This window comes from Phytophthora cinnamomi, assembly GCF_018691715.1.
Source record: "Phytophthora cinnamomi strain GKB4 chromosome Unknown Contig19, whole genome shotgun sequence".
In the NCBI taxonomy this organism is placed as follows: domain Eukaryota; phylum Oomycota; class Peronosporomycetes; order Peronosporales; family Peronosporaceae; genus Phytophthora; species Phytophthora cinnamomi.
This window is the reverse complement of record NW_027150952.1, coordinates 389,269-417,174: the sequence shown is the minus strand read 5'-3', so window position 1 is coordinate 417,174 and position 27,906 is coordinate 389,269. Positions and strand designations below refer to the sequence as shown.

The 27,906-nt window shown below is 57.2% G+C and overlaps 10 protein-coding genes across 10 annotated transcripts; 2 read left to right on the top strand and 8 right to left on the bottom strand.

Moving 5' to 3' along the window:
- Window positions 1-559: 559 nt before the first annotated feature.
- IUM83_13032 (uncharacterized protein) lies at window positions 560-2,365 on the bottom strand (the record flags this gene model as incomplete). Its single annotated transcript, XM_067937686.1, has 1 exon — window positions 560-2,365. One exon carries the CDS (start codon window positions 2,363-2,365, stop codon window positions 560-562), a length of 1,806 nt encoding a protein of 601 aa, XP_067795665.1.
- Window positions 2,366-3,445: 1,080 nt separating this feature from the next.
- On the bottom strand, window positions 3,446-5,200 carry IUM83_13031 (L-2-hydroxyglutarate dehydrogenase; the record flags this gene model as incomplete). Its single annotated transcript, XM_067937685.1, has 1 exon — window positions 3,446-5,200. One exon carries the CDS (start codon window positions 5,198-5,200, stop codon window positions 3,446-3,448), a length of 1,755 nt encoding a protein of 584 aa, XP_067795666.1.
- Window positions 5,201-6,352: 1,152 nt separating this feature from the next.
- On the bottom strand, window positions 6,353-8,221 carry IUM83_13030 (uncharacterized protein; the record flags this gene model as incomplete). Its single annotated transcript, XM_067937684.1, has 2 exons — window positions 6,353-6,598; window positions 7,148-8,221. 2 exons carry the CDS (start codon window positions 8,219-8,221, stop codon window positions 6,353-6,355), a joined length of 1,320 nt encoding a protein of 439 aa, XP_067795672.1.
- Window positions 8,222-9,247: 1,026 nt separating this feature from the next.
- IUM83_13029 (uncharacterized protein) lies at window positions 9,248-11,065 on the bottom strand (the record flags this gene model as incomplete). The annotated part of the gene is made up of 1 exon (XM_067937683.1): window positions 9,248-11,065. One exon carries the CDS (start codon window positions 11,063-11,065, stop codon window positions 9,248-9,250), a length of 1,818 nt encoding a protein of 605 aa, XP_067795777.1.
- Window positions 11,066-11,666: 601 nt separating this feature from the next.
- On the bottom strand, window positions 11,667-12,257 carry IUM83_13028 (Amino Acid-Polyamine-Organocation (APC) Family; the record flags this gene model as incomplete). Its single annotated transcript, XM_067937682.1, has 1 exon — window positions 11,667-12,257. The coding sequence occupies one exon, from the start codon at window positions 12,255-12,257 to the stop codon at window positions 11,667-11,669; it is 591 nt and encodes a 196-aa protein (XP_067795776.1).
- Window positions 12,258-19,775: 7,518 nt separating this feature from the next.
- Window positions 19,776-21,200, bottom strand: IUM83_13027 (Amino Acid-Polyamine-Organocation (APC) Family; the record flags this gene model as incomplete). The annotated part of the gene is made up of 1 exon (XM_067937681.1): window positions 19,776-21,200. One exon carries the CDS (start codon window positions 21,198-21,200, stop codon window positions 19,776-19,778), a length of 1,425 nt encoding a protein of 474 aa, XP_067795785.1.
- A 490-nt stretch (window positions 21,201-21,690) lies between these two features.
- On the top strand, window positions 21,691-22,857 carry IUM83_13026 (uncharacterized protein; the record flags this gene model as incomplete). The annotated part of the gene is made up of 1 exon (XM_067937680.1): window positions 21,691-22,857. One exon carries the CDS (start codon window positions 21,691-21,693, stop codon window positions 22,855-22,857), a length of 1,167 nt encoding a protein of 388 aa, XP_067795784.1.
- A 192-nt stretch (window positions 22,858-23,049) lies between these two features.
- Window positions 23,050-24,468, bottom strand: IUM83_13025 (NADH-ubiquinone oxidoreductase chain 5; the record flags this gene model as incomplete). Its single annotated transcript, XM_067937679.1, has 2 exons — window positions 23,050-23,229; window positions 23,299-24,468. The coding sequence occupies 2 exons, from the start codon at window positions 24,466-24,468 to the stop codon at window positions 23,050-23,052; spliced, it is 1,350 nt and encodes a 449-aa protein (XP_067795783.1).
- A 484-nt stretch (window positions 24,469-24,952) lies between these two features.
- Window positions 24,953-25,868, bottom strand: IUM83_13024 (Transmembrane protein 19; the record flags this gene model as incomplete). Its single annotated transcript, XM_067937678.1, has 2 exons — window positions 24,953-25,647; window positions 25,718-25,868. 2 exons carry the CDS (start codon window positions 25,866-25,868, stop codon window positions 24,953-24,955), a joined length of 846 nt encoding a protein of 281 aa, XP_067795782.1.
- Window positions 25,869-26,482: 614 nt separating this feature from the next.
- Window positions 26,483-27,865, top strand: IUM83_13023 (NADH-ubiquinone oxidoreductase chain 5; the record flags this gene model as incomplete). Its single annotated transcript, XM_067937677.1, has 2 exons — window positions 26,483-27,610; window positions 27,698-27,865. 2 exons carry the CDS (start codon window positions 26,483-26,485, stop codon window positions 27,863-27,865), a joined length of 1,296 nt encoding a protein of 431 aa, XP_067795781.1.
- Window positions 27,866-27,906: the final 41 nt, after the last annotated feature.

Below are 27,906 nucleotides of genomic sequence, written 5' to 3'. Positions count from 1 at the left end.
GCAACATGGCCAAGTTGGCGGGGCGACAATGGAGACTAGCCGGACCGCCGTGGACTGGCTAGCGCGCGACCACCGAAACGCGCTCGTCTCCAGACGAGAGCACGAGACTTCAAGGAGACAGCTTCAACGGCGCCTATTCATTGAGTCAATTTCGACGTCAAGCCCAGCGGAGGCGCTCTCATTCTCGCCGAGAAATGGTACTGTTGATCTTGAGGTCGATGCCCACCACTGCAATTGAAGAGTGTCGGCGTTTGGCCAGAAGCTTGGACGGACTCGGCGTGAAGGTCTTCAACTTGAGCCGCTCAATGAGCATCGACCTTTACATACACATCACTTGAATACTGTGTGTACCGTTGTCTGTCTGGTCTTGTCGACTTGACTTGCACACACTAAGTTGTAGCTGTTTGGCACGAATACAAATGGCAGAGACTTCATCAGCTCGAACGCTGTGAATAAACTACACGTACTAGTGCTTGACTAAGCCTATCACTATATATTAACGACACCATTCGTGGTTCATACTATTGTCCGATGCACTAGGAAGATCGCTTGCGTTCGCTCACTTCCTCCTCCAGTCGGCTGCGGTCTGCGTCTTCAACTGCTGCTTCATCTGCTGGGCGAGGTAAATCGCGTTGGCCTGCGTCGTGTAGGACGTCGCCTCAGCCATGCTGGTGAGCTCCATCAGCCTGGCCATCATCGCCATTTGATCCGACAAACTGCCGTCGGATGCCTGCTTCCGCATCTTGCTGGCCTTTGGTTCTGCGGGGATTGACCCGACCGACAACGAGTATCCGGAGTCATCCACCGATGGCAGCTTCGTTGTGGCCGAGTACGACCGGGACTGCTGCGCGGACTGCGGGGGACGAAGTCCCAACTGGTTCGGCACTTCAAACTCTGGTGACGTGCAGGGGGCCGCGATCTCCGCAGCGCCCGGGTAGACTATAGCGCCTTGGTGGACAAAGCGTCGACCCGTGACAGGGGTCTGTGGTGTGGGAGGAGTCTTTGTCCTCCGTCGACTAGGGACCTTGACCTGGGGCGGATTCTGCTGCCGCCTAGACGACACCTTTGCATCATCGTACAACACTCCGTCGAAACTAGCGTTAGTGCTGGTTGCGCTCTCCTCTGACGACGACTTGGAGTTCAATTCATTGTCGCTCAGGTCTGTGCTGACACTGCTTTGGTACGACCGCTGCGATCGCACACGGTCAGCCGGTGCCTCGTACGTGCCAGTGTTCGCGTGCATGACGCACTTCGAGCACGCTTGGATCTTGCGGAAGCTGCCTAAGATGCCGGCACTGTCGCTCACCCAGACTCGCTTAGTCGAGCGGCAGCGAGGGCACACGCCTTGGCCGCAGAGATGGCACTCCACCAGCTTGCTCGGCTTCCCACGCTTGCACACGGTGCAGCCCTCCCCTGCCACATACGTGGGAGCGTTCGAGTACTGGGAGCTGGACTGGTCCACGGCGTTACTGAACAACACGTCGCGATAGCGTCGGCGGTTCCTCGACATGTCAGTGAGCCGCCGCACCTCGGCCAAGTCCAGCAACCGCGTTACGCCGAACTGCGTGCCGGCGGAGAAGATGCTGGCGATGGGCTTGACGATCATGCCCGAGATGTCCATGTTGCCTAGCATAAAGACCTCGACGATGCGGTCGCTCTTCTGTCTGTACAGGTAGCGCGAGCTCTGCAGGGCCCGGATTGAGTTGTGGCCCGTCAAGTCGGGGAACTGCGACAGCTCGACGGACTGCATGAGGTGGAAGCCGAGCGTCTCGCCCGTGCGGGACGTGGTCATGCCGCAGTACTCGAGGTACAGCGAGTCGCGGTGCTTGACCACCACCGCGTTGGTCGGGGACTTCTTGACGAAATACTTGTAGCCCAGGAAGTGGTATGGCGCGTCGTCGCTCGGGTGCTCCATGGTGTGGACGATGGCGCAGTCGGCCACGTCCTGGTGCATGTAGGTGACGACCAAGGACAAGTCCTGCTGACTCTCGGTGACAACGGCGCTCATGGCGTCCTCGACGCGTCCGGGGCCCCATCCCGTCAACATCATCGTCGGCGAAGTCAGAGCCGCCTCCGTGCATGCAAACGTCGGGCTCTTCAGGTCGCAGTGGCGCAGCGTCTTGGCCAGTTCAAAGCTGGTGACGCCGACGTCGCGCTCGCGGAACATGCTCATGTCGTCGTGCGAGTACTGCGACTTCCAGCGTTTGGAGTCGACCACGCCCTTGCGGTCGTAAGCGAAGGCCTCGAACTCGCGCACGGTGTGCGCCAGCAACGCGGCCATGAGCTGCTTGCCAGTCTGGTGCTCCTGCTGACTCACGCGGAGCTTGGGCAGGTGCTCTCTGGGGATCGGGAATCGTCTGCCCATGTTGGTCAGCTTGCTTGCGCTCGCCGCGGCAGCTCAAGGAATGAGGCGGGTCGAGCGAGACCGCGTTCGGAACCAAGCTGGCAGGCGCGTACTGATCGGTGGCGTGCAGGACTGGCGCGAGTGAGTCACCGAAGCTTGACGTGCAGGCTTGCACACCAGTTTCCCGTCAACTGGTGGCGGTCCGACGGACAGACGTGCACCGTAGCATGGCTACCAGTAGAGTAGGAGGCAGGCTATTTGATTGATGTCATGCCATGGGGAGACCATATGCGGTCGAGATCTTAGCGGAGACCTTGGTGGCTAGCAGGCACCGTCGAGAAGGTCTTCAACCGCATGCCGCGCTCTCGCCAAGTTGGCGGCCGCCAGCTTTCGTGCCTACCTAGCATAGCGCATGCAGAGCTAGCAGCGATGTACCAAATGTCACGGCGCGTGAGGCTTTCGTCTGCACGTGTCACGTGTGGCAGACCGCTCCATGCCTGCAGTGCTGGCCGCGACCTTCGAGTCTGACCTGAAGTGAATCCATCTGGTCTAGGCGCTGATCGCCCGCCAGCGCGATCGTAGACTCATCTGGCCGGCGAATCTGCTTGACGACGCGGCGTCGCCTGCGCAACATGCACTTGGACGCAACGGATTCAAATTGGCAGTCGCGGATACATGCACAGCCTCACCACACACCGGTCTCGTGTCAGGAGCGGCAACGCCGGCCAAAGCTGAAGCAGCATCCGGATGTTGGCCACGCTTCGACTAGACCGCCAAAGTCCTACGCCACGCTGGCGCACGCAGGCACGGTGCCGACAAACTCCGTGCTCGTGACCTCCTTGCCAAGGAGGTCACGAGCAAGGAGTCCTTGGCACCGACCGTGGATGGATGGCAAGCATTGTTTCGATGAACGTTGTTGCTCGCATGAAATGCTCGGGCTCTTGCTGTGGTTTGCAACTCCATAAATTCATTTGGGCCCGGAGCCCGTCATAAGTATCAATTCACACTAGCCTAACGTACATACTTCTGCTCTTCTGCTTGTCCTCCCCTCAATCCAGGTCTTGCCAGTCCCCTACCAATGAGGGACAGTTCAATGAACCACTAGCTCAGACCCACGATGTCACGGGACTGCCTGCGACGGACCTGGGAGCGACTGGCCTCCACCTCCATCTTGAGCTCCTCGCGCCAGTGCTGCTCACAGTAGATGCCGTTGAGGCGCGCGGTCGCGGACGTGTCCTCGGCAATCTTGCTCAGCTCGAAGAGCCGAGTCATGATGGCGCGCTCAGCCGGCGACATGGTCGACGGGATCTGCGGGTCGACACTCGCTCTCGTCTTCGGGGGCGGAGCGCCGTAAATGAGACCGTCACCTTGGGCGGGGATGGACACGCGCGTGCGAGCGCGAGGCCTGGCCGGGGGCTCAGCCTGGATGTGGCGGAAGCCGCGGTCGGAATAGGACTTGTCCGTCGGGGTAGGCTTCGTCCACCGGCGGTTGAGGCGAGGCGCGACAATGTCTTCGTCCTCTTGCTGGTCGAACTTGGAGTTCATCGGTACGCTGGACGAGTATTGACCAGGGAGAGGCTCCGGCTTTGACGGTGATCCCGACGGGTATGTTTCGCGACGAGTTGTGGGGTGCAGTTCTGACCGCTTGGTCTCGGCAGGTTTCGACCACATCTTTGGTTTGGAGGCGACCTTGGGCTTCCGGAAGTCGAAGTTGAGCTTGTCGTCGGGAGTTCGCAGCACGCGCTCGTGCGGGGATACGAAGCTGCCGGTGTTGGCACGGCGCACGCAGGCTCTGCACGCGGGTACCTTGACGAAGTCTCCGAGGATGCCCATGTCGTCGCCCACGAAGACGCGCTTGGTGACGGCGCACTTCTTGCACGTGGTCTTGCCGCACAGGTGGCATTTGGGCATCTTGTGCTTGAAGTCGCTGCGGTTGCACCCGGTGCACGCTGATGCGCTGCCCAGCACGGCGGTGCTCACCCCGAAGTTGCGCTGCCTGCGCGCCATCTGCGAGAGGCGGCGCACCTCGGCCAGCTCCAGCAACCGCGTCACGCCGAAGAAGACGTCGACCGTGAACATGTTGGCCAGCGGCTTGAGCATGCGGCCGGAGATGTCCATGTTGCCGAGCATGAAGACCTCTACCACGTGCGTGCTCTTCTGCCGGTAGATGTAGCGCGTGGACTGCACCGCGCGGATCGAGTTGTAGTCGCTCAGGTCGGGGAACTGCGGCAGCTCCACCGAGTGCATGATGTGGAAGCCGAGCTGCTCGCCCTTGCTGGAGCGCGTGATGCCGCTGAACTCGAGGTAGACACTGTGGCGGTGCTTGAACAATAACCCCTCAGTCGGCGACTTGCGCACGAAAAACTTATAGCCCAGGTAGTGGTAGGGCTCCGACTGCGTCGGCGGCTCCAGCGTCTTGAGGATGGCGCAGTCGGCCACGTCCTGGTGCTTAAACTTAACGGCGAGGGCCAAGTCGTGCTGGCTTTCGGTGACCACGGCGCTCATGGCGTCCTCGACGCGGCCCTGGCCGTAACCTGTAAGCAGCATCGTGGGCGACGCCAGCGTCTCGATGGTGGACGAGAAGAGCGGAAGGTCGAGTCTGCAGTGGCGCAGCGAGCTGAAGACGCTGTTGCCGGTCACGCCGGTCTTGCGCTCGCGGTAGAGCTCAATGTCGTCGCGGTAGGTGTGCGGCTTCCAGCGCCGTGCATCGACGATGCCGCTGTTGTGGTACGAATGGAACTCGAACTCGCGGAGGGTGTGCGCCAGGAGCTGCTGCATGACCTGCTTGCTGGCCTGATGCTCCAGCTCGCTCACCTCGAGCGGGGGCAGGGACTGAATCGGGAACCGCTGGCTCATGGCGGTGGTGACCTTCGAGCAGCAGCGCGATCGGCGAAAAACGAGATCACTGTTGCTGCGGCCGGCGATTCAAGAAGTGAGACCGTGAGCACCGAAAGCGCGAGAGCAGGATCAGATGCAGGCCGATGCACAGGGCACGGCGCCCCCATTCCAAGAGCAAGACAACTTCCGCGGGATGATCGGTGGTTTGGCGTGCGGGGTGGCACGCGGTTCATTTTTGCATGGACAAGGTGCGACCAGTGTATCCGAGGGCGGGATGATAGCTTCGGGATGGGGAAACTGCACCAACCAACGCAGGAGCTCTGGCCAGCTCCAGCAGAACCAAGTCAAAAAGGTGAATCCGAGCGGGGCCAGTGTATCCTGCCGGTCTGTCCCAAGCCTGCAGCCTGGTCACACCCGAGCAGAGAGAGGCGCCGTGATCAAAGCGCTCCACACGATTTCGAGCTCGCCGCCATCCCAACTTAATCGCATCCTGGACTTGCCTGCTGCGGTTGGACTGTCCAAGATGCAGCCAACCCTTTCGCCTCCCACAAACAGAAGACACGCGATATGAACGCTTCCCGGCCAGCGCCACTCGCTTTCTCGTTGACAGTTTTGCTAACAATCTGCGACGGTTTGTTGAGTCCCGATGGTACGCCGGGCGAGTGCAATGAACAGCGGGGTTTGACATTCGAGAGGGCTGCAACTTTGCAGCGGTTGGTCAGCGAAACGCTGCGAAGTGGACATATAGCAGTCTATTAAGGATACCCGTGTGTGCCTCGTGGACACTGGCAGACGCCGCCGCCGGCCGACCTAATCAGACGAAGGTGCACCACAAGAAGTTCGTGCAACTCGTGTCACTGGCGCTGTCAGTGACAGCGACATCCACAGTGCGCTGACAGTGTCAGTGCAGTGCGCGGATGCCACACTGACACTGCTTACCGCCGATCAGACCGAAGAAGATACTCGGGCAAAAGTTTCTTGCCAGCGGCATGGCTTCGACACGTATCGTGCAGCATGATTGCCAGCTTGGTGCTCACCCTAGCACCGAAACGATGCTCAAGGGCGAATGGAGAAGACCCAGTTCAAGCTGCTTCGTGGTCATCGGCACGTCAATCTGAAAGCAAGAATAATATTATCTGACCAACTGCGCCCGGCAGCTCCTGTCTGCTCCTAGCACTTCTCGGCCGACATGCGACGGCCTTGGGACGTCACGTACGCGCTGGTCTGCTCCGCCACGTCGTTCAGCTCCTGCAGGCGGGCGTACACCGCCTCCTGAGGCGAAGTTCCTGCCGAATGTGAGTGCGTCGACCGATTGCTGCTGCTCGTCGAGCCTCCGGACGTTCGATGTCTACCTTGCGGCGACGAGCTTAAGGCCGGCACTGGAGGCTTACCGGGGCTGTTGGCTCGGACGACGGACTGTTTCGGCGACGCAGAGGAGTCCGTCCCAACATTGGATTGCCTTCTTCGCGCCCGCATGGGTGAGACCGATGCAGATGCAGCGTCTGCGGTGAGGCTCCTGCGAACTTGTGGCGACCGGTCCAATTTGCCATAGCGGCAATTTCCCGTGTGTGTACGCGTTCCCGAAGATTGTCGAGCTGGGATGCCGGACTTGACGGGGCTGACGCGCGATACTGGCGTCGACGCAATTGCCGACGAGCAGGAGCCAACCGAAGAGCTGGATGAGTAGGACGATGCCTTGGAGCGAGGGGCCCCGACTTCCTTGTTAGCTACTGCGGCTGAGACTGAGGCCACAGCAGCCGACACGCTCCTGTCGGACCTGGCACTGAGGGGGTCTGTGTTGTGCTGCGGACTCCTGTCACGACGCTTACCTGAACTTCCACTTGATGCAGAGTGTGAGCGCTGCTGAGCTAGGACTAACGGCGATGTTGAGGCTTGTGAAGCTGGCGGGGGAGGCTGATGAAGAGTCTCGTTGGCCTCCACAATGCAAGTCATACAAACGGAGACCTTCTCGAACTTGCCCAAGATCCGGTCGGCGCTCGGCACGAAAATCCGCTTAATATCTCGACACATCGAGCACGCGAACAGCCCGCAGCACTCGCACTTCACCAGCAGCTTGGAGCTAGAGCTTAGCAACGAACTCTTCTTGGGGGTTTTGCCGCAAAGCTGGCACCCGTCCGCATCCGGGTGGCGAGACCGCACCAACACGGACGGCCGACGCTCCCGGACCATTTGGGTTAGCCGCTTCGCCTCCGCGCAGTCCGTGAGCTGCACGAGCGCGAACAAAGTGATCTGTGCGAGCTTGTCGGCGATGGGCTTGATCAGCATTCCCGAGATGTCGAGGTTGCCGAGCATGAAGACCTCGACCACCTCGTGGCTGCGCTGTCGGTACAAGTAGCGCACGGACTGCAGCGCGCGGATGGAGTTGTAGTTGGTCAGGTCCGGGAACATGGGCAGGTTCACCGAGTGCAGCAAGACGAAGCCCAGCACCTCTCCTTGCCGCGTCGTGCACGTGCCGCTGTACTCGATGTACAGTGAGTCGCGGTGCTTCACGAGGCCGGGCGCGCCCGGCGATTTGCGCACGAAGTACTTGAAGCCCAGGTAGTGGTAAGGCTTCTCCTGTGTCGGAGACTCCAGCGTATGCAGCACGGCGCAGTCGGCCACATCGTCGTGCATGAAGTTGACCAGCAGCGACAGGTCGTCCTGCGTCTGTGAGATGGCGGCGCTCATGGCGTTGGCCACGCTGCCAGGGCAGCAGCCGGTCATCATCATGGTCGGCGCCGCCAAGGCGGCCACCGAGTCGCTGTTCGGCAGCATGGCATCGGGCCCCAGCTCCGAGGCCAGGCCGGAGCTGGTCGCGCCTTCCACGCGCTCCCTGAAGAGCTTGAGGTCGTCCTGCGAGCCGATGTGTTTCCAGCGGGCCGCGTCGACCACGCCCTGGGCGTCGTACGCGAAGTTCTCGAAGGCCTGCACCGTGTGGCGTAGCATCCTGGTCATCATCAGCTTGGCCAGCCTGTGCTCCTCGGGTGTCACCTTGACCTTGGGCAGCAGCAGCCGGGACAACGGGAAGCTTGGCGCCATCGCCGCAGCAATAACTTCGGTCGCGCGATCGATCACGAGTGGCCTGGCCTGGGCTGCCGGAGACCGACACAAGAGAGCGGGGCACAGAGATGAGAAGGCCACGCGCGTTCCCTCGAAGAGGCAGTCGTGTTCGAAGGAATGCCAGCGAGGTCCTGCTGGAGAAGCGCCTGCAGCTAGGCCTGCACGTCCGCCGTGGTTGCGGTGGGTCTGCAATTGGGACAGTCGCGCTGAATGCCTCGCGAGGAGAAAAGCGGGCGCTAGCGAGATCGGGGCGCAGATGGTTATCGACGTGGGATGGGGGGGCCCTTATCTGCGCGTGCGCAGGATTCACTCGCCTTCTCTGTTCCGCATGGCTCGCCGCCGCATGGAGCTGCTCGGCCTCGGCCCCCGACACCTTCACCTTCAGGTGTCGCTCGTAATCGTCGCGAGTTACCCGCAAAGCTCGTCAAAGCTCCGTCAAATGGCCGCTCGGCTACAGCAAGGGTATGGTCTCTCTCTGCATCGGAAGGTGGTCATCACCGTGATGAGGACTGGAGGACGCAGGGAAGGAGGGATCCAAGGCTATCCACCGTGGATTCCACGATGATGGCGAGGCATTCATTCCTCCATGAAGCGATCAGGGACAGCGGGTCAAGCTGGTTCCCAGGAAGGGGGCACTTCTTCCCGCTGAAGACCATCCACCTCACCACCACGTGAGCCCGAGCCACCGGTCCGCCTCCACTTGCGTGCATCAACAGCGATGATCTGGACCACCTCGCTGCTGATGCCCGCATTTCGATGGGGCTTTCTGGTCGCGATCTTGAAGTTGATCTCGACTTCAACGGCAACGCGGTCTACTTGTACTTGGACACGTTGCACTGCATCGTTTGGGCCCGCCGTACCACCGGCAAAGCGCTGCTGGTTCCGGCGTGAGCAGAAGCACGTCCTGCCTGCGATGCATATAACAATTGGAGTGTCCATGCGTTTCGCCTTAGTTACCATGCTACCGGTACATGTACAGCTATTAACTAGATGGTATTCTACTGCCTACGTCCTCCTCCTCGCCCGCACCTGCTGCGAGAGGTAGATGCCGTTCTGCTGCGTCGTGTTGTACGTGGACTCGGCCACGCGGTTCAGCTCCACCATGCGAGCGAGCAGGTCGTTCGGATGAGCTGCCTGGTAGCTGTAGCTGTCCGCGTCGGAAGACGTGAAGGTGGAGCCGGTAGACGCTACGCGCCGCAACGCGTAGTCCCGGTGCGAGCGTGACACGAGAGCGTGCTGCTGCCCAAGCCTCGGAGGCGCCTCGGACAACGGTATCCGCTGGTACTCGCGGAGAGTCAATTGCTGCCGCTGCTGCTCGTTGGCTCTCCCCGCGTACTGGGATGTCTTGACAGCATGAGCCCGCCGCCGCTGCTGCTGGAGCTCGGCCTGCTGGTCGTTGATAGCATAGACCAGCTGATGTCCGCGGACACGAGCGTGCATGCCCATAGGAGGCGCTGGCTCGACGGGACCCTCTCGATAGCTTCTGGAGCTGATCGTGCTTGCAGTGGTGGCCACGCTTTCGTTCCTACCTTTGCAATGCGCTTGCGGTGCCGACGTACACTCCTCGGAAGATGCCGACGGGCAGCTCGAATCCGAGCGAGAACGCGACCCCGAACTACCTGAAGATGAAGCTCCACGGCGACGTCGGCCACGTGAGCCTTCGCGATCAAGCTGGATATGCTCGGACATGACGATGAGCATTCGGGGCTCTTCCGGCTGCGAGGGCGCCTTGTTGGCCGCCAGCACGCAGCACTTGCATACCGACACCTTCCTGAACTTGCCGAGGATCCCGTTCGCGTCCAACTCGAACACCTTCTTGTCTGTGTGGCACCTCGAGCAAATAACCTGCGCGCAGAGTTCACACGCGGCCAGCGACGCGCCGCCAATGAGTTTCTTCTTCTGCCGACACATGCTGCACTCCGACGCCGTCGATGCCCGCCTCGACTGCTGCTTGCGCTGTTCCTGCCTGCGATTGCGGATCTGCTGAGCTTTCCACATCTGCGTCAGCCGCTTCGCCTCCGCACACGCCACCAGCGTTGCGAGACCGAACAGCGCGTCGTTCGCAACGCCGGGCATGTCCAAGTTGCCCTGCATGAAGACCTCCACGACATCCTCACTTTGCTGGCGATACAAGTAGCGCGCGGATTGCAGCGTGCGCTCGGAGTTGCGGGCAATTAGCGTCGGGAACTCGGCGAGCTCCACCGAGTGCATGAGGTGGAATCCCAGTCGCTCGCCCCGCACCGTCTCCGTGTAGCCTGTGAACTCGAGATACACGGCGTCTCGGTGCTTCGCGCCTGCAGCAGGCGCCTTGCGGACGCAGTACTTGATGCCTAGGAAGTGGAACGGGTCGGTCTCCGTCGGCGCCTCGATGGTGTGCAGCACGGCGCAGTCGACCACGTCCCCACGGTGCATGAAGCTGAGCACGAGTGCCAAGTCCTGCTGAGATCTGCTACACACCGCGTCCATGACGTTCTCCACTTTGCCGCGTGTGAGGCCCGTCATCAACATGCCTGGAGGTGCGAGCGGTGCGACGGTGGAGCCTCGGGGCAGCACGTCCGTCTTCTCCAGCGTGAAGGCCAGCGCCGCGCTCGTGGCGCCAGCCTCGCGTTCACGAAAGACTCGGACGTCGTCTCTCGACCCCACCGCCTTCCACCGGGAGGTGTCCACGACTCCGCCGTTGGCGTGCGTGTGCTGGTCGAACTCGCGCACCGTGTGCTGCAGCATGCAAGTGATCATGCGATTGAGTGCGCGCTGTTCGAGCCTCGACAGCGAGACCGACGGCAGCTGGACGCGCGCAATGGGGAAGCTTGCACTCGTGCTCATGGTGGTGGCGATCGGGTGGATGTCCGTTGCCGGCGCGTCGGCGACTGAGGGAAAGCAGGTCTCCGCTAGTGGAGACCAGGCGTATCTGTGCGACTTTGAGGGTGGGCCACGCACAGTGGAAGTGGCAATAGCGAACTGCACCGCGAACGTGGGAAGCAACTTCGCCACAGTGAGTACATATATGCTAGACAGGCGTAACGCGTATTGCGTGCATGCTGCGGCCCTCCCGTAAGCCTGGCGAGCGATGTATCCAAGCGCGAGGCAGATGAGCGCTTGGTCAGGACGGCCAAATCTCGCTGGTGATCCATCCTGCCCTCAGGTGGTCTTGTCCTTGTTGAAGTGAATCCGACGCAGGCCGAGGAGGAGCAGCCCTGACCAGTGTCCTGACCAGGCAGCGTGATAAGGAGAAGCCGCTATCCACAACGCTGCCTTCGCCGCGGCGAGAGTGAACGCAAATGCATTGACATCTATAGTAACCTCTACGGCACATTAATCGACGAGCAGCTTCAACGTCAAGTATGCTACGGACACCGTAGCGCTACAGGCGCGCTACGAGCTGGTTGCGCGGCGCGCGGGTGTGGCGTTACTCGTATTGGCCAAACTAGCAGGAACACCAAGACGACGTCAAGCTGCAGAAGGTGTTGAAGACGATGTAGCAGAGCACGACCGTCGGCAGGCCAGCCAACGCGGCGAGCACGCGCGTGCCGCCAGGGACGCGAACGAGTCGAGGAATATAAGGTTGCTGCTTGCCCAGGCGAATAGCGGTGAGGATGGTCAGGAGCTGCATGGCCCCGGCAAACACGTTGGCCATGGGCACGAGGTCGGTGACCCCGATGGACACGCATGGAGCATCGAAGCTCGAGCTGCGTAGCGCGAAGCAGTGAGGCATGAGCTTCACGTCACTCGCTCCTGAGAGCTGGAACGACTTGCAGAAGATGGCCGACACGAACAGTCCTGCGACCGAGCAGCAGGACGAAAACACGAAGAACACCATGAACACCGAGTCCCCGATCGCTTCGGTGAGTGCCGGGTACCAGTCGTGCGTGAAATACGTCCAATTGGGGTCATCATCCTGGATGGCGGCAGGTGTGGGCACCAAATAGGTCAGCAACGTCTGCACAACAGCGAACGCGATGGACCGCGGGTACGCACGTGCCGTGTTGGATACCTCACCGCCGAACACCGAGGTCATGCTGATCCCGTCGGAGGCCCACAAGAGCGTGTTGAGCAGTAGTGTCCATTCAATTTCTACAGCTCCGACCTGCTCGTCGTCGCCAAGGTCGTGGTGGATGATGTCGGTCTCATGTCGAACCTCGAAAAAAAAAACCAAAGTCGCGCGCGAGAGAGTATCCCCAAGCGGTGAACACCATCACGGGCAGCAGCATGCAGGCTAATAAGACTTCGCACTTGTGATCCTAGTCGAGTCCCTACGAGAAAGGGGGGCGTGAATATAACCGCAAGCGCAGCTTGACAGCGTGTGAGGATGCCTGAGGAATAATAGTCACTTAGACTATCATGAAGCCCGGCAGCAATGCCGTATTGAAGATGCCAGAAATCCACAACCAGTAGCCGACTTGGAAGCCCCAAATCGGCCCGAAGGCGAAGCTTCCGTCCTCGGGAAACGCGCAACATATTGTACCGGCCAATAAAGTTTGTACCGCAGAGAGGGGTCATTTTACACATGGAAGATGGTGACTTTCCATATACGATAGTTAGATATAAGGGTAATTTTCGCCCGTAGATTCCGATTTTGGGCTCAGATTTGACGAATTCGGCGTCGTTATCGAGATATAGCCGCTAGAAAAAACGCTCTCAGCTGGCCAAAAGTTTGGGGAAAGGGCTCCAGTAGGGTTAGCCTATCATCGGTTAAAATACGAGCACACCATTGGCTCAATCCGTGAATCCAGTTTTGGCTCAAAATGAAACTGGCTGAGTTTGATCTGGCACTGCAGATTATTGCACCCAGCGTTTACCTTGACCCGTTCAAAATGGGTGCGCTTTTGGGTAAGTCGGCGACGGCACTAACCCACCCATTCTGGCTACTTTGGGATGACTCGACATTGGCATCGATCATAATGTCACCCCTCATGGAGAATATCTTGGCAGGCCCGCTGCCCAAGGATCTTCGCGAAACCATTGACTACCTACGGGACCAGGCCACTTCGGTGACCCCTACTGTACTCACTCGCCTCTAATGTGCAGTGGGCCCTTCGGGGGTACTCACAAAACGCGAATGGATTTAATAACGTCTCTCAACGCTCGATGAATTACTTTTCGAATAATTATCACATAGTGGGAATTCAAGAAACGCAATTCACGAGCTACAAAAATTTCAAGCGGGCCAAACACTTATGGAAAAAAGCTTCACAGCTTAATTCCAGTTTTTGGTCACAAGATAACATGACTACTTACTCGGGACAGGCTGGTGTGGGTTTACTACTCACGCCGACCTGTCCCGTTCAAGGCCTCCAAGATGTCACGTGCCGGTTTATTCACTCACCCGATTTTTTGTCGCGGTATTTATTGGTGCGTGGTATGGTTGACTCGGTCACTACCTACATTCACGTGGTATATGCCCCGGTCCAACCAAGTCAAAGAGCAAGCTTTTTCTCCGGCCTCCCTCACACTTTTGAGGATGAGGCAAATCACATCGTTTTGGGAGACTTCAATACTGTGTTTTCGAGCCAATTGGATCAAGCAAGACATGAAGACAGGAACCGAGTTCAAGGGCGGGAAGCGTTACTGGGATGGATGGGTGCCTTACATTTGGTGGATGCTTGGCGCCTCCAAAACCCAGATTTATGCGAATTTACCAGTCCGCCTCGATGCTCACGGATTGATTTTGTTTTGGTGAACTCGAGGTTATTCAACTCAATTTTCCAAGACATTCGCCATGATTTTAAAAACACAAGTGGGATCGGAGACCACGCCGGAATCCGTTTTCAGCTTGGGTCAAGCTGTTTCAAGCCACCAGGAAGGGCGCCGTGGAAGTGCCCAGCCTGGGTTATTAAATTGCCTGAAGCCCAAGACTACTTAAAAAAATCCTTGGAGTCCCTCGCTAACTCCCTTCGAGCGCCTGGCTGGGAACACTATAACCCTGGTTGCCTCTTAGACGAGCACAAGCGGACTGACTCAATTTTTCTTCGCGAATTATTTTTGGAAAAAAAGAATGCGCGCCAGAGGGTAATTGAAAACCTCCATTTAAAGGTGAATGAGCTCCAACATCTCCAGGCTCAGAATCCGGAGGCAGATTTTTCTGACCCGTTGACGGCTGCTAAAAATGAGCTCAAGGCTCAATTGGAAGAACAAGGTCACTTTGCGTCTCAGCAAAAATTTAACTCGGATTTGCTGGACTCAGAGCGATGTTCAAAATATTTTTTTCGGCCTCCCCAAGTACTCCACAAGACGCCCATTCCTGTGGACACGGCTGAAGATCTCCAACCAACATGCTCAGCATTTAATTCGTACTGGTCTGGAATTTATTGTTCGCCGTCGAAGGAATTTGACCACCGCAAGCCACAGTGGAACAGTTTCAAACTCGCTAAAATCTTAAACTATACGAAGACTCGGCTTACGGCGGAGGATCGGGCGTACTTGGACAGCCCCTTCACTGCACATGAATTTCACTGGGCGATCTCTAATACTGCCACGGGCAAAACTCCGGGTCCCGACGGCTTACCCCTCGAGTATTATAAGACGGATATACCCCTTTGGAGCCGTATTATGGAGGTGATTTATGCGGCTCAACTCCAACGAGGCAAAATGACCAAGTTTCAACGAAGGGCGCAAGTATCGCTATTATACAAAAAAGGCGATCGCAAGCTCCCCAGTAACTACCGGCCAATTTCGCTGCTTAATGTGGACGCCAAGCTGGGGCCTAAAATTATGGCCTACCGGCTCCGAGACATCCTGGATCGACTCCTACACTCTGACCAGTATGGCTTCGTTGCCGGGCGCGATATCCGCCATGCCCACCTGCGCTTCCAAGCTCTGAAACAATTATATTCAGACGAGGACTCGCCGGCGGGGGCAGTTTTGTTGGATTTTGCAAAGGCATTTGACAGTGTCATTTGGGAAGCACTTGATATGGTCCTTATGCACTTTGGTTTTGGTGATATTTTTCGGCGCTGGGTAAGGGTGCTATTTCCGGGCACCCTGGTTTCCCTAATGTTCAATGGGCGACCATTACAACCCTTTGAACTAGGCGCTGGAGTTCGCCAAGGTGACCCACTATCACCGGCGCTTTTCGTACTCTTTATTGAGCCATTACTGAATTATTTACGGGCCAAAATTGGTAACAAGGGGTTGCGCAGCGGGACGTCAACTCACTCAATTATCAGCTTTGCAGATGACTGCACCGGACTGCTTCACGATTTAACTCACACTGCCGAGTTCTTAAAATTGGTGGGAGAATTTTGTGAAGCTTCGGGTATGCGCCTTAATACGGACAAGACGGTGATTCTACCCTTTCGTCCGTGGACGGCAACTACTGACGCACTCAGGCTATCATTGGAAGCACTGGGCATTATTGTTATTGGGAACGATGCCTGTACGAAATTACTAGGCATTTACTACGGGCCAAATCTGACGGACGCTGATCGCCTTCAACATTTACTTGTGGAAATGGAGACTCGGTGTTCACTATGGCTTCACCGTGCACGCACGCTTCGAGGGCAAGCTGTGATACTACAGCAGATAATTCTCCCGATACTATGGTACTCTGCCAGTGTATGCCACGTTCCCCCGACTGGATTTCAGGATAAGGTGGCTTCATTAATCGCCCGCTTCATGTGTCGAGACAAATACTCGAATGCGCTACCCCGAGATTGGTGGTATTTACCGCCGGGTGTGGGAGGCTTGGGTATTACCCCTGTGGAAGATATGGTTCGAAGTTTGCAATTACACATGCTCTGCCATGTCATTAAGGCGGCCAGAAAATCTCTGGGTAAGAATATTCCTTCTTGGGCGGATCCAGTTATACAGCTTTTCAATTCTGCGATTCAACCCTGGGGCCAAGATTTTGATATATTATATGCACCGGTGACTACCCACCCAGACATGGCTGTGGCTCGAAAGCAGAACCGCTGGACGCCTCTGGGGGCTTATTGGCACTTTGTATTATTTTCTTGGAACACCCACTTTCGTACCAAGACTGCCAATCTTCAAATAGCGTGGGATAAATTAACTACCCCGCTCTTGGACAACGTGAATATCGCCTATGGCTACAAAGGGAAAACCCTCGCAGGCTCGTCAAACCCGCTTGGACTGCTCCCTCTCTTGGTGAGCCAAGGCATTTTTCGACCGGTTGATTTATTGGCTGAGTGTTCTCTTCCAGTAACGAAACACTCACTGTCTAATTTTCTAAGGCGTTTCGCCCCGGGGCGTATTACTGCTCCTCGCTCCTGTGAAAATTTTTTGAACAAGGTGGGCCGCTATTTAATTCAAGCTCCTGCTGGACCCCCAGTCAACCAGTACTATGGTGCCTTCCATTCCTGGGTTTATGACGCTCACAACTTGGAAGATTTAACAGTGGCTCAGATCCGCAAGCCATTACGCTCAGCCAAGACCCCAGACTTGCCCCTTGCCCGCCTCGGTGTTGAACACTGTCCGGAAGAGGCTATGTGGAGTCGCGATATTAAATTGGGGAAGCATTTATTGCCGGTTTACGCTGATGTTTTATACCGGCTCCAGCATAATGCCTTGTTCCTGGGGTATCGATTTCAACATCGCAGCGAGGCACAGACTCACTGCCATCACGGGTGTGATACACTGGAGACGGCGCCCCACTTATTTTGGTACTGTCCAGCGGCTATCCAAGTATGGAATACCTGGCTACCAGCTTTACAACAATTTTTTGAGGACAAGCTGGAGTGGGAGTCGATGCTGTTCTCTAAACTGACTGCTACACCGGCCGCTAAGAAGGCCTATGACTACAGCCTTTTCGTGGTGGTACATATCGTGCGTGCAGTGATTTTTCGATGCCTGTGGATGCACCGTAACGACCTGCGCTTTCACGGTTTAAGTGCTAACATTATGGATGTCCAAGCCCAAGTCCAGGCTGTTATCCAGCTACATGTACGCCGCTATTATGATGAGCTCTTGCAAAAGAGTCTGCGTCACTCTGGTAACAAGTGTAGGCAACTACAGGCGCTCCTACAGTTACTACCACTGCCGGCAACAGTCTTACCTGCTACACAGTCTGCGAATGAAGCAAACTCTGTTGATGAATTGGATGAAGCGGGCGCCTCTCGATTGGAATCCCACCGGCGGCTGTCCCCTGTCCAAGAATAATTTTTTCGGTTGTTATGGAATACTTTTTGGATATTCCGGAGTTATTATACCACGGATATATTGGTGGTGTAGCCTGGATTTAATCAGGCTCTATGACTTTGGATTTTCGGAAGTATGGAAGTGCGTGGGCTTAAGCTTGGATTTAATCAGGCTCTATGACTTTGGATTTTCGGAAGTATGGAAGTGCGTGGGGCTTAAGCTTGGGGCTTAAGCTTGGTTCACTCAAACTTTAATTTGCTTCGGCATTGCGAAGTCGTTTGTGAGCCAATGCTTATTCCTTTGCGAATGCAAGTCGCATTATACTTTATCACCATTCAACGGATTTTTGTTTATTATATTCGGGAGAGCAAGACAAGTCAAGCTCAACACACCCGCGTTTGGGCATCATCTCGATTTGGGCACTTTCTTGGATTTATCCTTTTTTTTGGATTTATCCTCAAAAGCAGATTTTCATCAGTCAACTCTCCGCCTCCAGCCGAAGCGAGGCAATTTTTCTCAGGCAACCACAAGTCTCTTTTCGTTCGCTAGCATCACGTAGTATGGAATCCTTCCTGCCACCTAGACTGGGAAAGCTAACCATTCGAAGCAGACAGAGTCCACGGAACGGAAAATACTGATCACAGATCCAATAGCAACACACGCAAGACTACCTACCTCAAGCTTCAAGTCCGAAGACTCAAAACTCTCGATATTGACGCACGACCTGCCAGCCGTGTCCAAACTACAGATATAAAACCCATTCTGGTTACCTGCGCAATGCTAGGTCCAGTCTCAGTCGGGAAGCCTACCAACCGAAAAGAGCCTCACAATTCCCCGAAGATCAGCCTTTTGGGCTTTTCTATTATCCAGGAAACCCCTACATTTCGACGGAAGCGTTCCACAAGCATAGGGCCTACGTTCCATGAGCGTCCAGGGTCCCTATGACCCCCAAATTTACTACAAAAAATTTTTTGGGCCAAGCTTTATCAAGTCCCGTCAAGCGCAATCTTTACTGGAAAGTGTCCCGGTAATTTATGGGCGACAGCCTGTATACTATCGGAGGCGCGACTTTCAAGCACGGTTACTATGAAGCGCGAATTAATTGGAGCTCAGATACAACATATTAGTTAGCTAGGCAACTTGCGAATCTAAAGTGTAATGTAATTTGATTCTCAATCCGTGAATCATACGGCAAAACATCTGGATCCATGGGACAGGCAATCACGTTGACGTCGAAGGCCAGGTTTGATTATTTTAACAGATCAGGACAAATTCAAATCCCCTGTATAATATATCACAGGTTATTTTGTTAATTTCGTAGTTTCCCATCCTGTACCCATGTATCGAACATAATATCTTACAGTGTTAACGGCACCTATTGATAACAAGACTCCGAAGCAAAGTCTTGGCAGGCTAGAAGCTTTCCTGGTGCCAATACTAGCCCAACATCAGCCTACGTGCGCTCATTACGAAACTGAAACGCTGTAGTTTAATGCTGCGTTGCTGTTTGTTTTTAGACTTGGCTTCTAGCCTCAATTATGGTACCATTTTGTTGATGATGTATTGAAGGCTGGATTTGCTGGCAATATTGTCCGGGAACTATACATCGCTAGACAAACGTGTTTGCGATGAAATGTAGTATGCTAGAACGACAAGAACCGTGGGGTCATTTTGTGGGCGGTAGTGGTTTTGGTCGACAAATATTGATAAAGTTATGACCCAGAAACCGCTCATGTTACAAATCCCGGTACAAACTTTATTGGCCGGTACAATAGCTCTGCAACAATGAAGACATATGGGCCCGTCACTGAAAAAGTGGGTACTGTAGAACAGGAAGACCGGAAGACTGATCGCTGGCCCCGTAGATGAAACGATGGTCGCCGATCCTAGCGGCCCACTGCAACCGACGAAATATGTGACGGCCACAATCGAAAACGTCCCCATGACACGGTGGTGTACTGGCGCTCCATTCGACTTCCGGTATGAGCATTCAATGTCACTGCTAAGGAAATACGCGACGATCATTTACTATCCCGGCTTCAAGAGTGCCAAAGACTTGCTCGAATCCGGCGGCCATGATCATATCTGGATGATGAAGAATTATTTGTGAGAGGGCAAATTCGTTTGTGACTAAATCAACGGAAGCTGGACACTTTCCGTGAAACGCTGGCTTTCATCGACGGTCTCGCTTGCCTTTCGATTAATCACGATGTTGGAGGCATTACATGTAGTCACGCTGCAAGAATACCGTGCGCCAAAACCTGCAGGTCTCAACCCGGAAGGTAAGCCGTTAGCTAGCCTAGTAGACTGAAATGAATCCTCACCAAGGGTTAAAACGAGAAAGAAACGAAACGAAGCGAGAGGTAATCCGCAGCACCAATAGTTCACCATGCTTAGTACACGTTTAGCACACTTTGATACTCATGAAGCTGCTGCCTCGTTAGTAAAAAGAAGCGCACACAAATTCACGTGCCTGGCCTTGATAGCCTCCGTAGAGCCCGTAGCCGAGTCCAGGGACGAGGAAAGCCAATATAATCGCCGCCGACGTGAGGTTGGAGAAAGCGTCGAAGACGATGTAACCGAGCATGGCTGTCGGGAGGATGGCGAGCGCTACGAGAACACGTTTGCCGCCGGGGACTTTCGTAGGACGAGGGATGTACGGCAGTAGCTTGCGTAGACGAATAGCAGTGAGCATGATCATCAGCTGCACCGCGCTGGCGAACACGTTGGTCATCGGAAGCAGGTCGTCGAAGTCCACGCCCAGCAGCGCGATCGTGAAAACGACTGTGATACCGATAGATACGAACGGAGCGTCAAACTGAGTGCTTCGCCACGCAAAGCAGGCTGGGAGTAGCTGCGACTCGCCCATTCCTGCTAGCTGAAATGCCTCACAAAAGACCCCAGATATGAACAACCCCGCGGCGGCACAGCACGAAGAGAAGACAAATAGCGCCTTGAGCACGGGCCCACCGATAGACGCGGCAATCTGAGGATAGGAGTCTCGGGTGAAGTAGGTCCAGTTGGGGTCGTCCACAATAATCGCCGCTGGCATCGGCACCAAGTACGTCAGTACCGTCAGCACTACAGTTAACGTCACAGCGCGCGAGTAGATACCAGCGGGGTTCGCTACTTCACCGCCGAACACAGAGGCGATGTTGATCCCGTCGTACTTCCAAAACAGCGTATTGAGTAACAGCGCCCAGTCAATCGCCTTCTCGCCCACTTGAATGTTGTCGCCTGCGTGGAGCTCAATGCTCTCGTGTCGAACTTCGCTCAGATCTTCGTAGTCGCGTGCACGGGAGTACCCCCAGACTGTGAAAATCAAGACCGGCACCAACACACATACGAGCAGAATCACACAGCTACGCGACGCCACCTTGGTGCCCAGAACGCTCGGCATAGTGAATAGGACAGCAAGCGCTGTCTTCGTGGCGTAACAGGCGACGCCGGGTTCGATGGAGACGCCGTACGAGTCGCTCAGGATCTGCAACAAGAACCCCGGTAGGAGTGCCGTGTTGAAGATGCCGGCCATCCACGACCAGTAGCCGACTTGGAAGCCCCAGAACGGCCCGAAGGCGTTAAGCACCCATATTGCAAACCCACCGTCCTCTGGGAAAGCACAACATAACTCCACCACGATGTAGGCGTACGGCCCCATCACAAGCAGCGGATAGAGCACCATGGCTGGGAGTCCGATCGCCGGTCCTGTCGACGAGATTATCGGCTCCGATCCGAGAGGTCCGCCACACCCGAAGAAGTACGTCACGGCCGCGATGGAGAGCGTGCCCATGACGCGATGGTGCATCGGGCGACGATTTACCTGCCCCGACTTGCGGTAGGGAACTTCGAGCACGGCCGGGTCCATCGCTTCAAGGTCGCTGCGAAGACGAAAACGACAAGCTTTCAGTGTTGGTGCTGACAATCGGGAAGGCTAGATAGGACGGGGGGGGGCTTACGTTGAACTGGGAGTCATGGTGGAGCCGCGTAGTCTGCAATGCGTTGATGGGAAGGTGGTAAATTCAATTGTGAGCCAGGCTGTCTGCGTGAGTCTACTCGAGACAAACCGCGCGAGCATTTCACCACCAGGATATATTTCCGCCGAAAGTGTCCGTGAGTCCTTCCAGGTGACCGAAAGTCCGGCTATCGCTCAAACCTGGGTGGCTTCTTGCAAGCGGGCAGTGCTAAGGTTCGCGCAGAGAACTACCGCAATGATGCGTGTGGGTGATAGTCGAACATGGAAAACCCCATGTGACTTTCACAGCAGTAGCCTAGAAGTGCATGGTACATGTACTAGCTTTTGCAGGAAAAATACGTCCCGGCCATTTTTTACTGGCAATTCGCCAGTCGCGCTGCTCATGGCGACACCGTCCGGCCCGGCCGATGGCCATGACCCCGCGGACGCCAAGCTGGACGCGCGTCGTCGGCGCAACCGCGAGTCCATGCGGCGCGCCCGCGGGCGGCAACGCGCGCAGCGGGGTGAGATGCAGGCGCTTATCCGCCGCCTGGAGGCGCAGCTGGCGGAGCTCGTCGCCGCCTCCAGCGCGGGCCACTGCTCGTCCGCGGCGTTCGGCCAGCTGCTGCAGCGCACGGAGCTGCTTCGCGCGCGCAGGCGGGAGCTAGAGACGCGCGCGCAGCAGTTCGAGAGCTTCCGCGGCAAGCTGGCCGTCGAGGCGCAGCAGGAGCTCGAGCAGTGGACGATGCGCTGCGACTACCGAGACGCTGGCCGACGCGCTGCAAATCGGAGCAGCACGGGCCCGGACGCGCCGGGGCCGCGCGTGGCCGAGTCGGTGCCGGGCCCCGGCCGGCCGCACTGGATGACGCCCGGCCGGGCGCAGGAGCTGCTGCGTCTCGCGGCCGACATGTTCCTGGCCAACGCCGAGCGGACGGACGCGGCTGTGACGCGGGCCAACTCGGTCCTGGGCTGGAGCGACAAGCGCGCGGTGCTGGCCGGCACGTGGGCGCAGTTCCTGCTGGTCAAAGACTTCCCGCACCAGTGGGCCGAGGCGCTCGTGGAGCGCACGTGGAAGGCCACAGTGAACGTCGACAAGCTGCGAGGCATGTTGGCCTGGCCCGCCGGGATGACCGTGCGCCACCGACTGGGCGACAACGCCTTCGTCGTGAGCAGAGAGCTGCATCTACCCAACTCCGCTGACGCCGAACACCCGATCTGCTACCACTACCAGCTTGTTATCTTCCGCGCAGAGACGCCTACCGGCTTCATTGTTAGCACGCAGAACGTCGACTTGTCCGGAGGAGCTGACGCCACGGCGAGTCAAATGCTGGACCAACAACTATTGCGTACGTCTGGCATACCGCTCGTGACCATGTACGGGTTCCAGTTTGAAAGACAGTACTGTGAGAGCACGGGTGAAGAGGTCGGCTGTCGAGTGAAGCTGGCAGGCCGAACGAGCAACGGCTCGCTGTCTTACGCGCACAAAGTGCTGACTGAAGCGCTGCCGTCGATTCTGCGTTGGGAAAACACGTACGTTGGTCCGATCCTGTGCATCACGTCCAGGGCATGATGGTGGGAACAATGTTGTGCTGACACCTGAATCGGTAATTCGTTGTCATCGTGCTTCCGAGCTCGTCGGCTTCAAGCTATCAAACATTTTGACGACAGAATAGAGAAGTCATTTCATTTACTACTTCATTTTCGCTGCGTTATCTAAACGTTTTGCCCTCGGGTCTTGATTGTCTGTCCTTTTAGGCTGACCTCACCGACTTACGAAGCGTTTGTACACGACTTCTTCGCGCTGAATGTCCACCGGCGACTGATTCCTAGCAGCCAAAAAGCAGCCGAGGCAGAAATTGTACGAGTGAGCGGTCATGCCCGACTTGCTGTGGCTCGACCGCACCACGAGCTCCTTGTTCACACTGCAACGCTTGCACACGCACTACATCAACACAACATTAGTCAACAACAGCTTCAACCGAAAAACACAGCGGATGGAGAACTCTCGTACCTCGTGGCACACAGTACACTTCAGGCTTTGGGTCGAGAACAGTTTACCGATGGACTTGCGGCAATACGCGCACATATTCCGGTCTTCAGTCACAATCACCCTACCTGCAGCTGTCTGCTCCGTTGTGGCCGAGGACGACGATGAAGACGAAGACTTTGACGTGTCGAAGAAGTTGGTGCAATCCATAGCGTGCTTCTCGGCTGCAGTCTTGTGCACATACCACCGCAATTTTTTGGCTTGAGCGCATTCTATCGGAGCCCCCATACCCAACATGCTGTTCGCGATCTCCTGTAGCGCGAAAAACGTGAGTATGGTGCCTCCCGGGTCGATCACTGCGTGTGCGAAAGCCTCGACGATTTGGTCACTTTGCTGCCGGAAGATGACACAAAACGACATGCTGGCGCGAACGATGTCATCGCTTTTCAACTCCGGCAGGTCTGGGTGCGATATCGACTGGGCGATGCTGAAGCCAATGCGTTCGCCCCGCGAGGTGGTCGCAAACCCGGTGCGCACCAGCACGACGTAGTCCCGTTGCTTCACGATAGCTCCGAGACCTGGAGCTGAGTAGAGGATCCAAGCAACGCCCAGGAAGTCGAACGGGTTGGCCTCAGTTGGGCTCTCGAGCGTTCCGAGCATCACTGTATCGTCGATGCTGTCTTTTCCGTAGATGCTGCGTCTCTGAAGAGAAGCCGTGTCGTGCACGAAGATGCCATACATGACTTCATCCAATTTGCCCTGCATCGTGCCAGTACACACCACGACGGGGATCTTGGTGGCCACCGACAGCGAGGACGCCGGCCCGATGAGCAGTGCATCGTCGTCCACTTCCAAGGGATCGGGCGACGATGTCGAGGACAAGGACGTAGCGCCCGGAGCTGCAGAGGTGGATGACGCACTGATGTTGAAGTTGCTGGTATCACTGCTGCCAGAGCGTTGGCGATAGACCTTCATGGTGCCCTTGGTCCGGACGTGCTTCCACCGCCGCGTGTCCAGCGACTGCTTCCTCTCGTACAAAAAGTCTTCATACAGCGCGCGCGTCTCGATGAAGCTCTCGTCGGCGACGCTGCGGTACTCGCGCGCGTCGTCCTCGGTGAAAGTCACCTGTGGAATCGTAGTCGATCCCATCAAGGTGCACGACGGCGGCGCGTCCGAGCCGAACGCGTTGTCCATGGCTCGGTCCGCCGCTCACTTGTCGCCTAGCTGGCTTGTTCACGAGTGCCGCTTTCTTTCGTGCGTTGGCCTGCCCTGGAGCGGGGGCGCCGGGGGAGAAATGAAGCGCATGTCTCCGTTGACAGGATGGTCCGCTCTCCAGAGAAGAAGAGCAGTCCCACCGTCAGGAGAGGAAGGACACTGCAACTTCGTCTTGTCGCCAAGAGGATGTGGTGCCTGACCGCCGAGACTATCTCCGCTTCAAGTGCTCGCCCGAACACGCCAAGTCGCAGCCAGCACCTAGATTCAGAAGACACCACCACGCTCGCCATGTTGTGCCGGCGCAAGAAGAACCACACGAGGGCCGACGCCAGTTAAACGAACGAACTCTTCGACGCGTGTTGAGTTGAGAGAGCTACGGTCGAGACTTCGACACTTCAAGGCTTGAATCAAGCAGGTTTAGTCTTCCGTCGGCGCCGCATCCCCGCTGCCTAAGAGCTCAAGTTCACGGGAACAAATACGTCGCCACGACGCCGCTGGCGGCCGTCGTCACGAGCACCGACACCACGTTCACTTGCTCGTTGCTCAGCACGTCCAGCCCGCAGACGCGCTCGGCGCGCGGCGTCGACTCGTCGCAGATTTTGCGCGTCGAGCGGTCGAAGTACGTGGCCTGCACCGTGGCGCCCAGCAGCGAGTCCAGCAGCGAGCCGAAGAGGCCCGTGGCCGCGCCCAGCGTGACCACGTGGAGCTGCGCCGTGCCCGACGGCAGGCTCGCCGCGTAGTGCAGCGCGCCGATGAAGGCCCCGCCCAGGACCGACATGGCCAGCCCCAGCGGCGACACGGCGCCGTTGGTGCCGGGCGGCACGCGCCGCAGTGTCGTGATGAGTCTCGGCTCGCCCTTGCTGAGCACGCCGAGCTCGGACGCCCACGTGTCGGCGGCGCAGCACGCGTAATGGCCGATGTAGCTGGCCAGCAGGTAGCTGCGCGCGGGCGCGGCCTGGAAGTCGATCGCGGCGTCCTCGTCGCCGAACCGGAGCACGGCGTACACGGCGATGCATGTGGACAGGAGGCTGCAGGCCAGCACTTGACGGGCCGAGCGCTGGCCGCCAGGCTTGTAGTTGGCGTCCAGCTGCTGCTTGACGCTGGCGCGCACCGTGGTGAGCTTGCTGCCGGAGAAGTAGAAGCCCAGGAGCAGCAGGCCTGCGAGGGGATCACTGGGTTAGCTGCGATACATACGTCTGGGCAGGGTAGGAGGCTTGGGTGTTGGTACCGTAGCGGTAGCCCGAGGCCAGCGTGAAGAAGCCCACGAGGCAGGCGGCCGCCGCGCCCGACACGTCCAGCGACTGCTTCTTGAGGCCGCGGCGGCCGAGGCCCCCGGCCAGCAGGCCCGCCACCAGCACGCGCGACAGAGGAACGAGCATCTTCGGGTCCGCCGATCCGCCCGGATGATTTGCGATTGAACTATACAAATCCCAAGCTTGCGGCTGAATGGGGAACGCCATTGTGAGCTTTCGGCGGCGATGACCATGCCAGCCAGCGACGAGCTCCTGGTCTTTGCCGACGCTCGGGCCTCGGACCTTGAACAACGGACAAGGTCCGGCCGGAGCAGATTGGTGGCAACGCTCTATGGCGGGCCTCAACGCGGCGGCCCAGTCCTTATGCGTGATAGGCCTCGCCATCGGTGTGGTGTGATGATCACGCCTTGGATAGGCCACTTGACGTCACGCTTGAATGCCAGCCCAGGCCATCGCCAAGTGAGTCATGCCGTCGGAACTCTCGAGGCTTCGTATGCGAGGGCAAGATGGCCTGAGCTGAAGATGCTGTTGGTACAGATGCAATCGACACCTAGTTGGCCTTAGAGGATCCCTTTGCGCGAGCACCACATCTCGGGCCAAGTGCACCGCTCTTCAATTGGCGTGGCCAAGTCAGAGGGAGTGGCATCGGGAGGGAACTCCGGGTTGAGGCGAGCATTCGTTGATTTGCCGTGTCAACGAGAGAGACACGTCCTCTTGTGCTTGTGGAAGTGTACACCGCCATGAGCTCTCGCGCCAAGATCTCGTCCAGCACGCTGCCGCGCATGCGCTTCACCAAGGAGGACGTGCAGCACTACCACGAAATCTCGGATGCCTGTCTCGCCGAGGTGCTGGACAAGTACGAGGAATATCTCTACCAGGGCGAACGCCATATCGACGAGCGTCGATGGAAGAAGGTCAAGTCGCGCGAGAGCGTCGTGGTCTACCGAGAGCGCTCAACCTCCGACGCCGACCTCAGCAACAAGAGTGGTCACGATTTTGGCAGCTCCAGCAGTAGCAATTCCAGCGGCCCGGCGTATCACGCGCGTCATGACACAAGCACGGCAGTTGAGACCGTGAGCAATGGACCATTGTCGGGCCTCGGCGCAGCGCTCGCTGCAGGCACCAAAATCCCAGTCATGATCTGCACGGCCTCGATACCCGGTACGCTGGAGGACGCCATGTACGGGTCGTACGTGGACGACGCGGCTTCGTTCCGCCGTCGCAGCGCGTACGAGCAGGACCTGGCCGACGACATCGGGATGCTGGCCACCTTCGACCGGCCGTCTCAAAAGGACCCGTTCCAGTTCATGGGCCTCACCTGGGTCCTGCGCAGCTTCCCCGGGCTTGGGGCGGTGGTCAAGCCTCGCGATTTTCTGCTGCTGCAGCGCATTGGTCTTTCCAGGACGTCTCGGGGCGAGCTTCTCGGCTTCACTATCACGCAGTCGGTGCCCCACCGCGATCTGCCGGAGCTGCCCCAGTATGAAATCATCCGGGGTAAGCTATCGACGGCCACCATCTACCGGCAAATGGGTGACCTTGTCGATGTCTTCGTTCAGATTGTAATGCAGCCCGGAGGGAACGCCCTGAACTACTTCATGATACAAGAGACTGCTACATCTATCATGTCCGTCGGGAAACCCATGGACGTCGCGCAGAACAAAAAGCTTTTCTGGCTCATGAGAAAGAATGCGGTGGAAGCATCGATGACAACGCCCAGGTCACCAAGTACTCGGTCAGCCTCGTCGTCTTCCTCGTCTTCAACGCAGCACCGCCTGCAGCGACACGAGTCGGATCACTGCGCAGCGTGCAAGAAATCGCTAGCCAGGATCTTCTCCACTGCTGGCAGCTTTTGCCAGATATGTCAAAAGGTTCGCTACATGTATCGTGCTCGTGTGCCAACGTCATATCTGTAATGTCTGATTAACGCTGAGTGTGTGTCTGCGTGGTTGAAACAGCGCGTGTGCTCGAGGTGCAGCGTGACCAAAAAGCTTGTCATCGATGCTTCGGAGAAGACTGTGGTGATTCGGCCGTTCAACTTCTGCCTCGGGTGTTCGCTGACGGCACGGAGCTACTCTCCGCTGCAAGTTCACGCGGAAGAGCTAGCCCAACGTACTCGCAGATAGATGTTGTTGAGCGAAAAGTGTTGATAATGTGTAAATGGCAG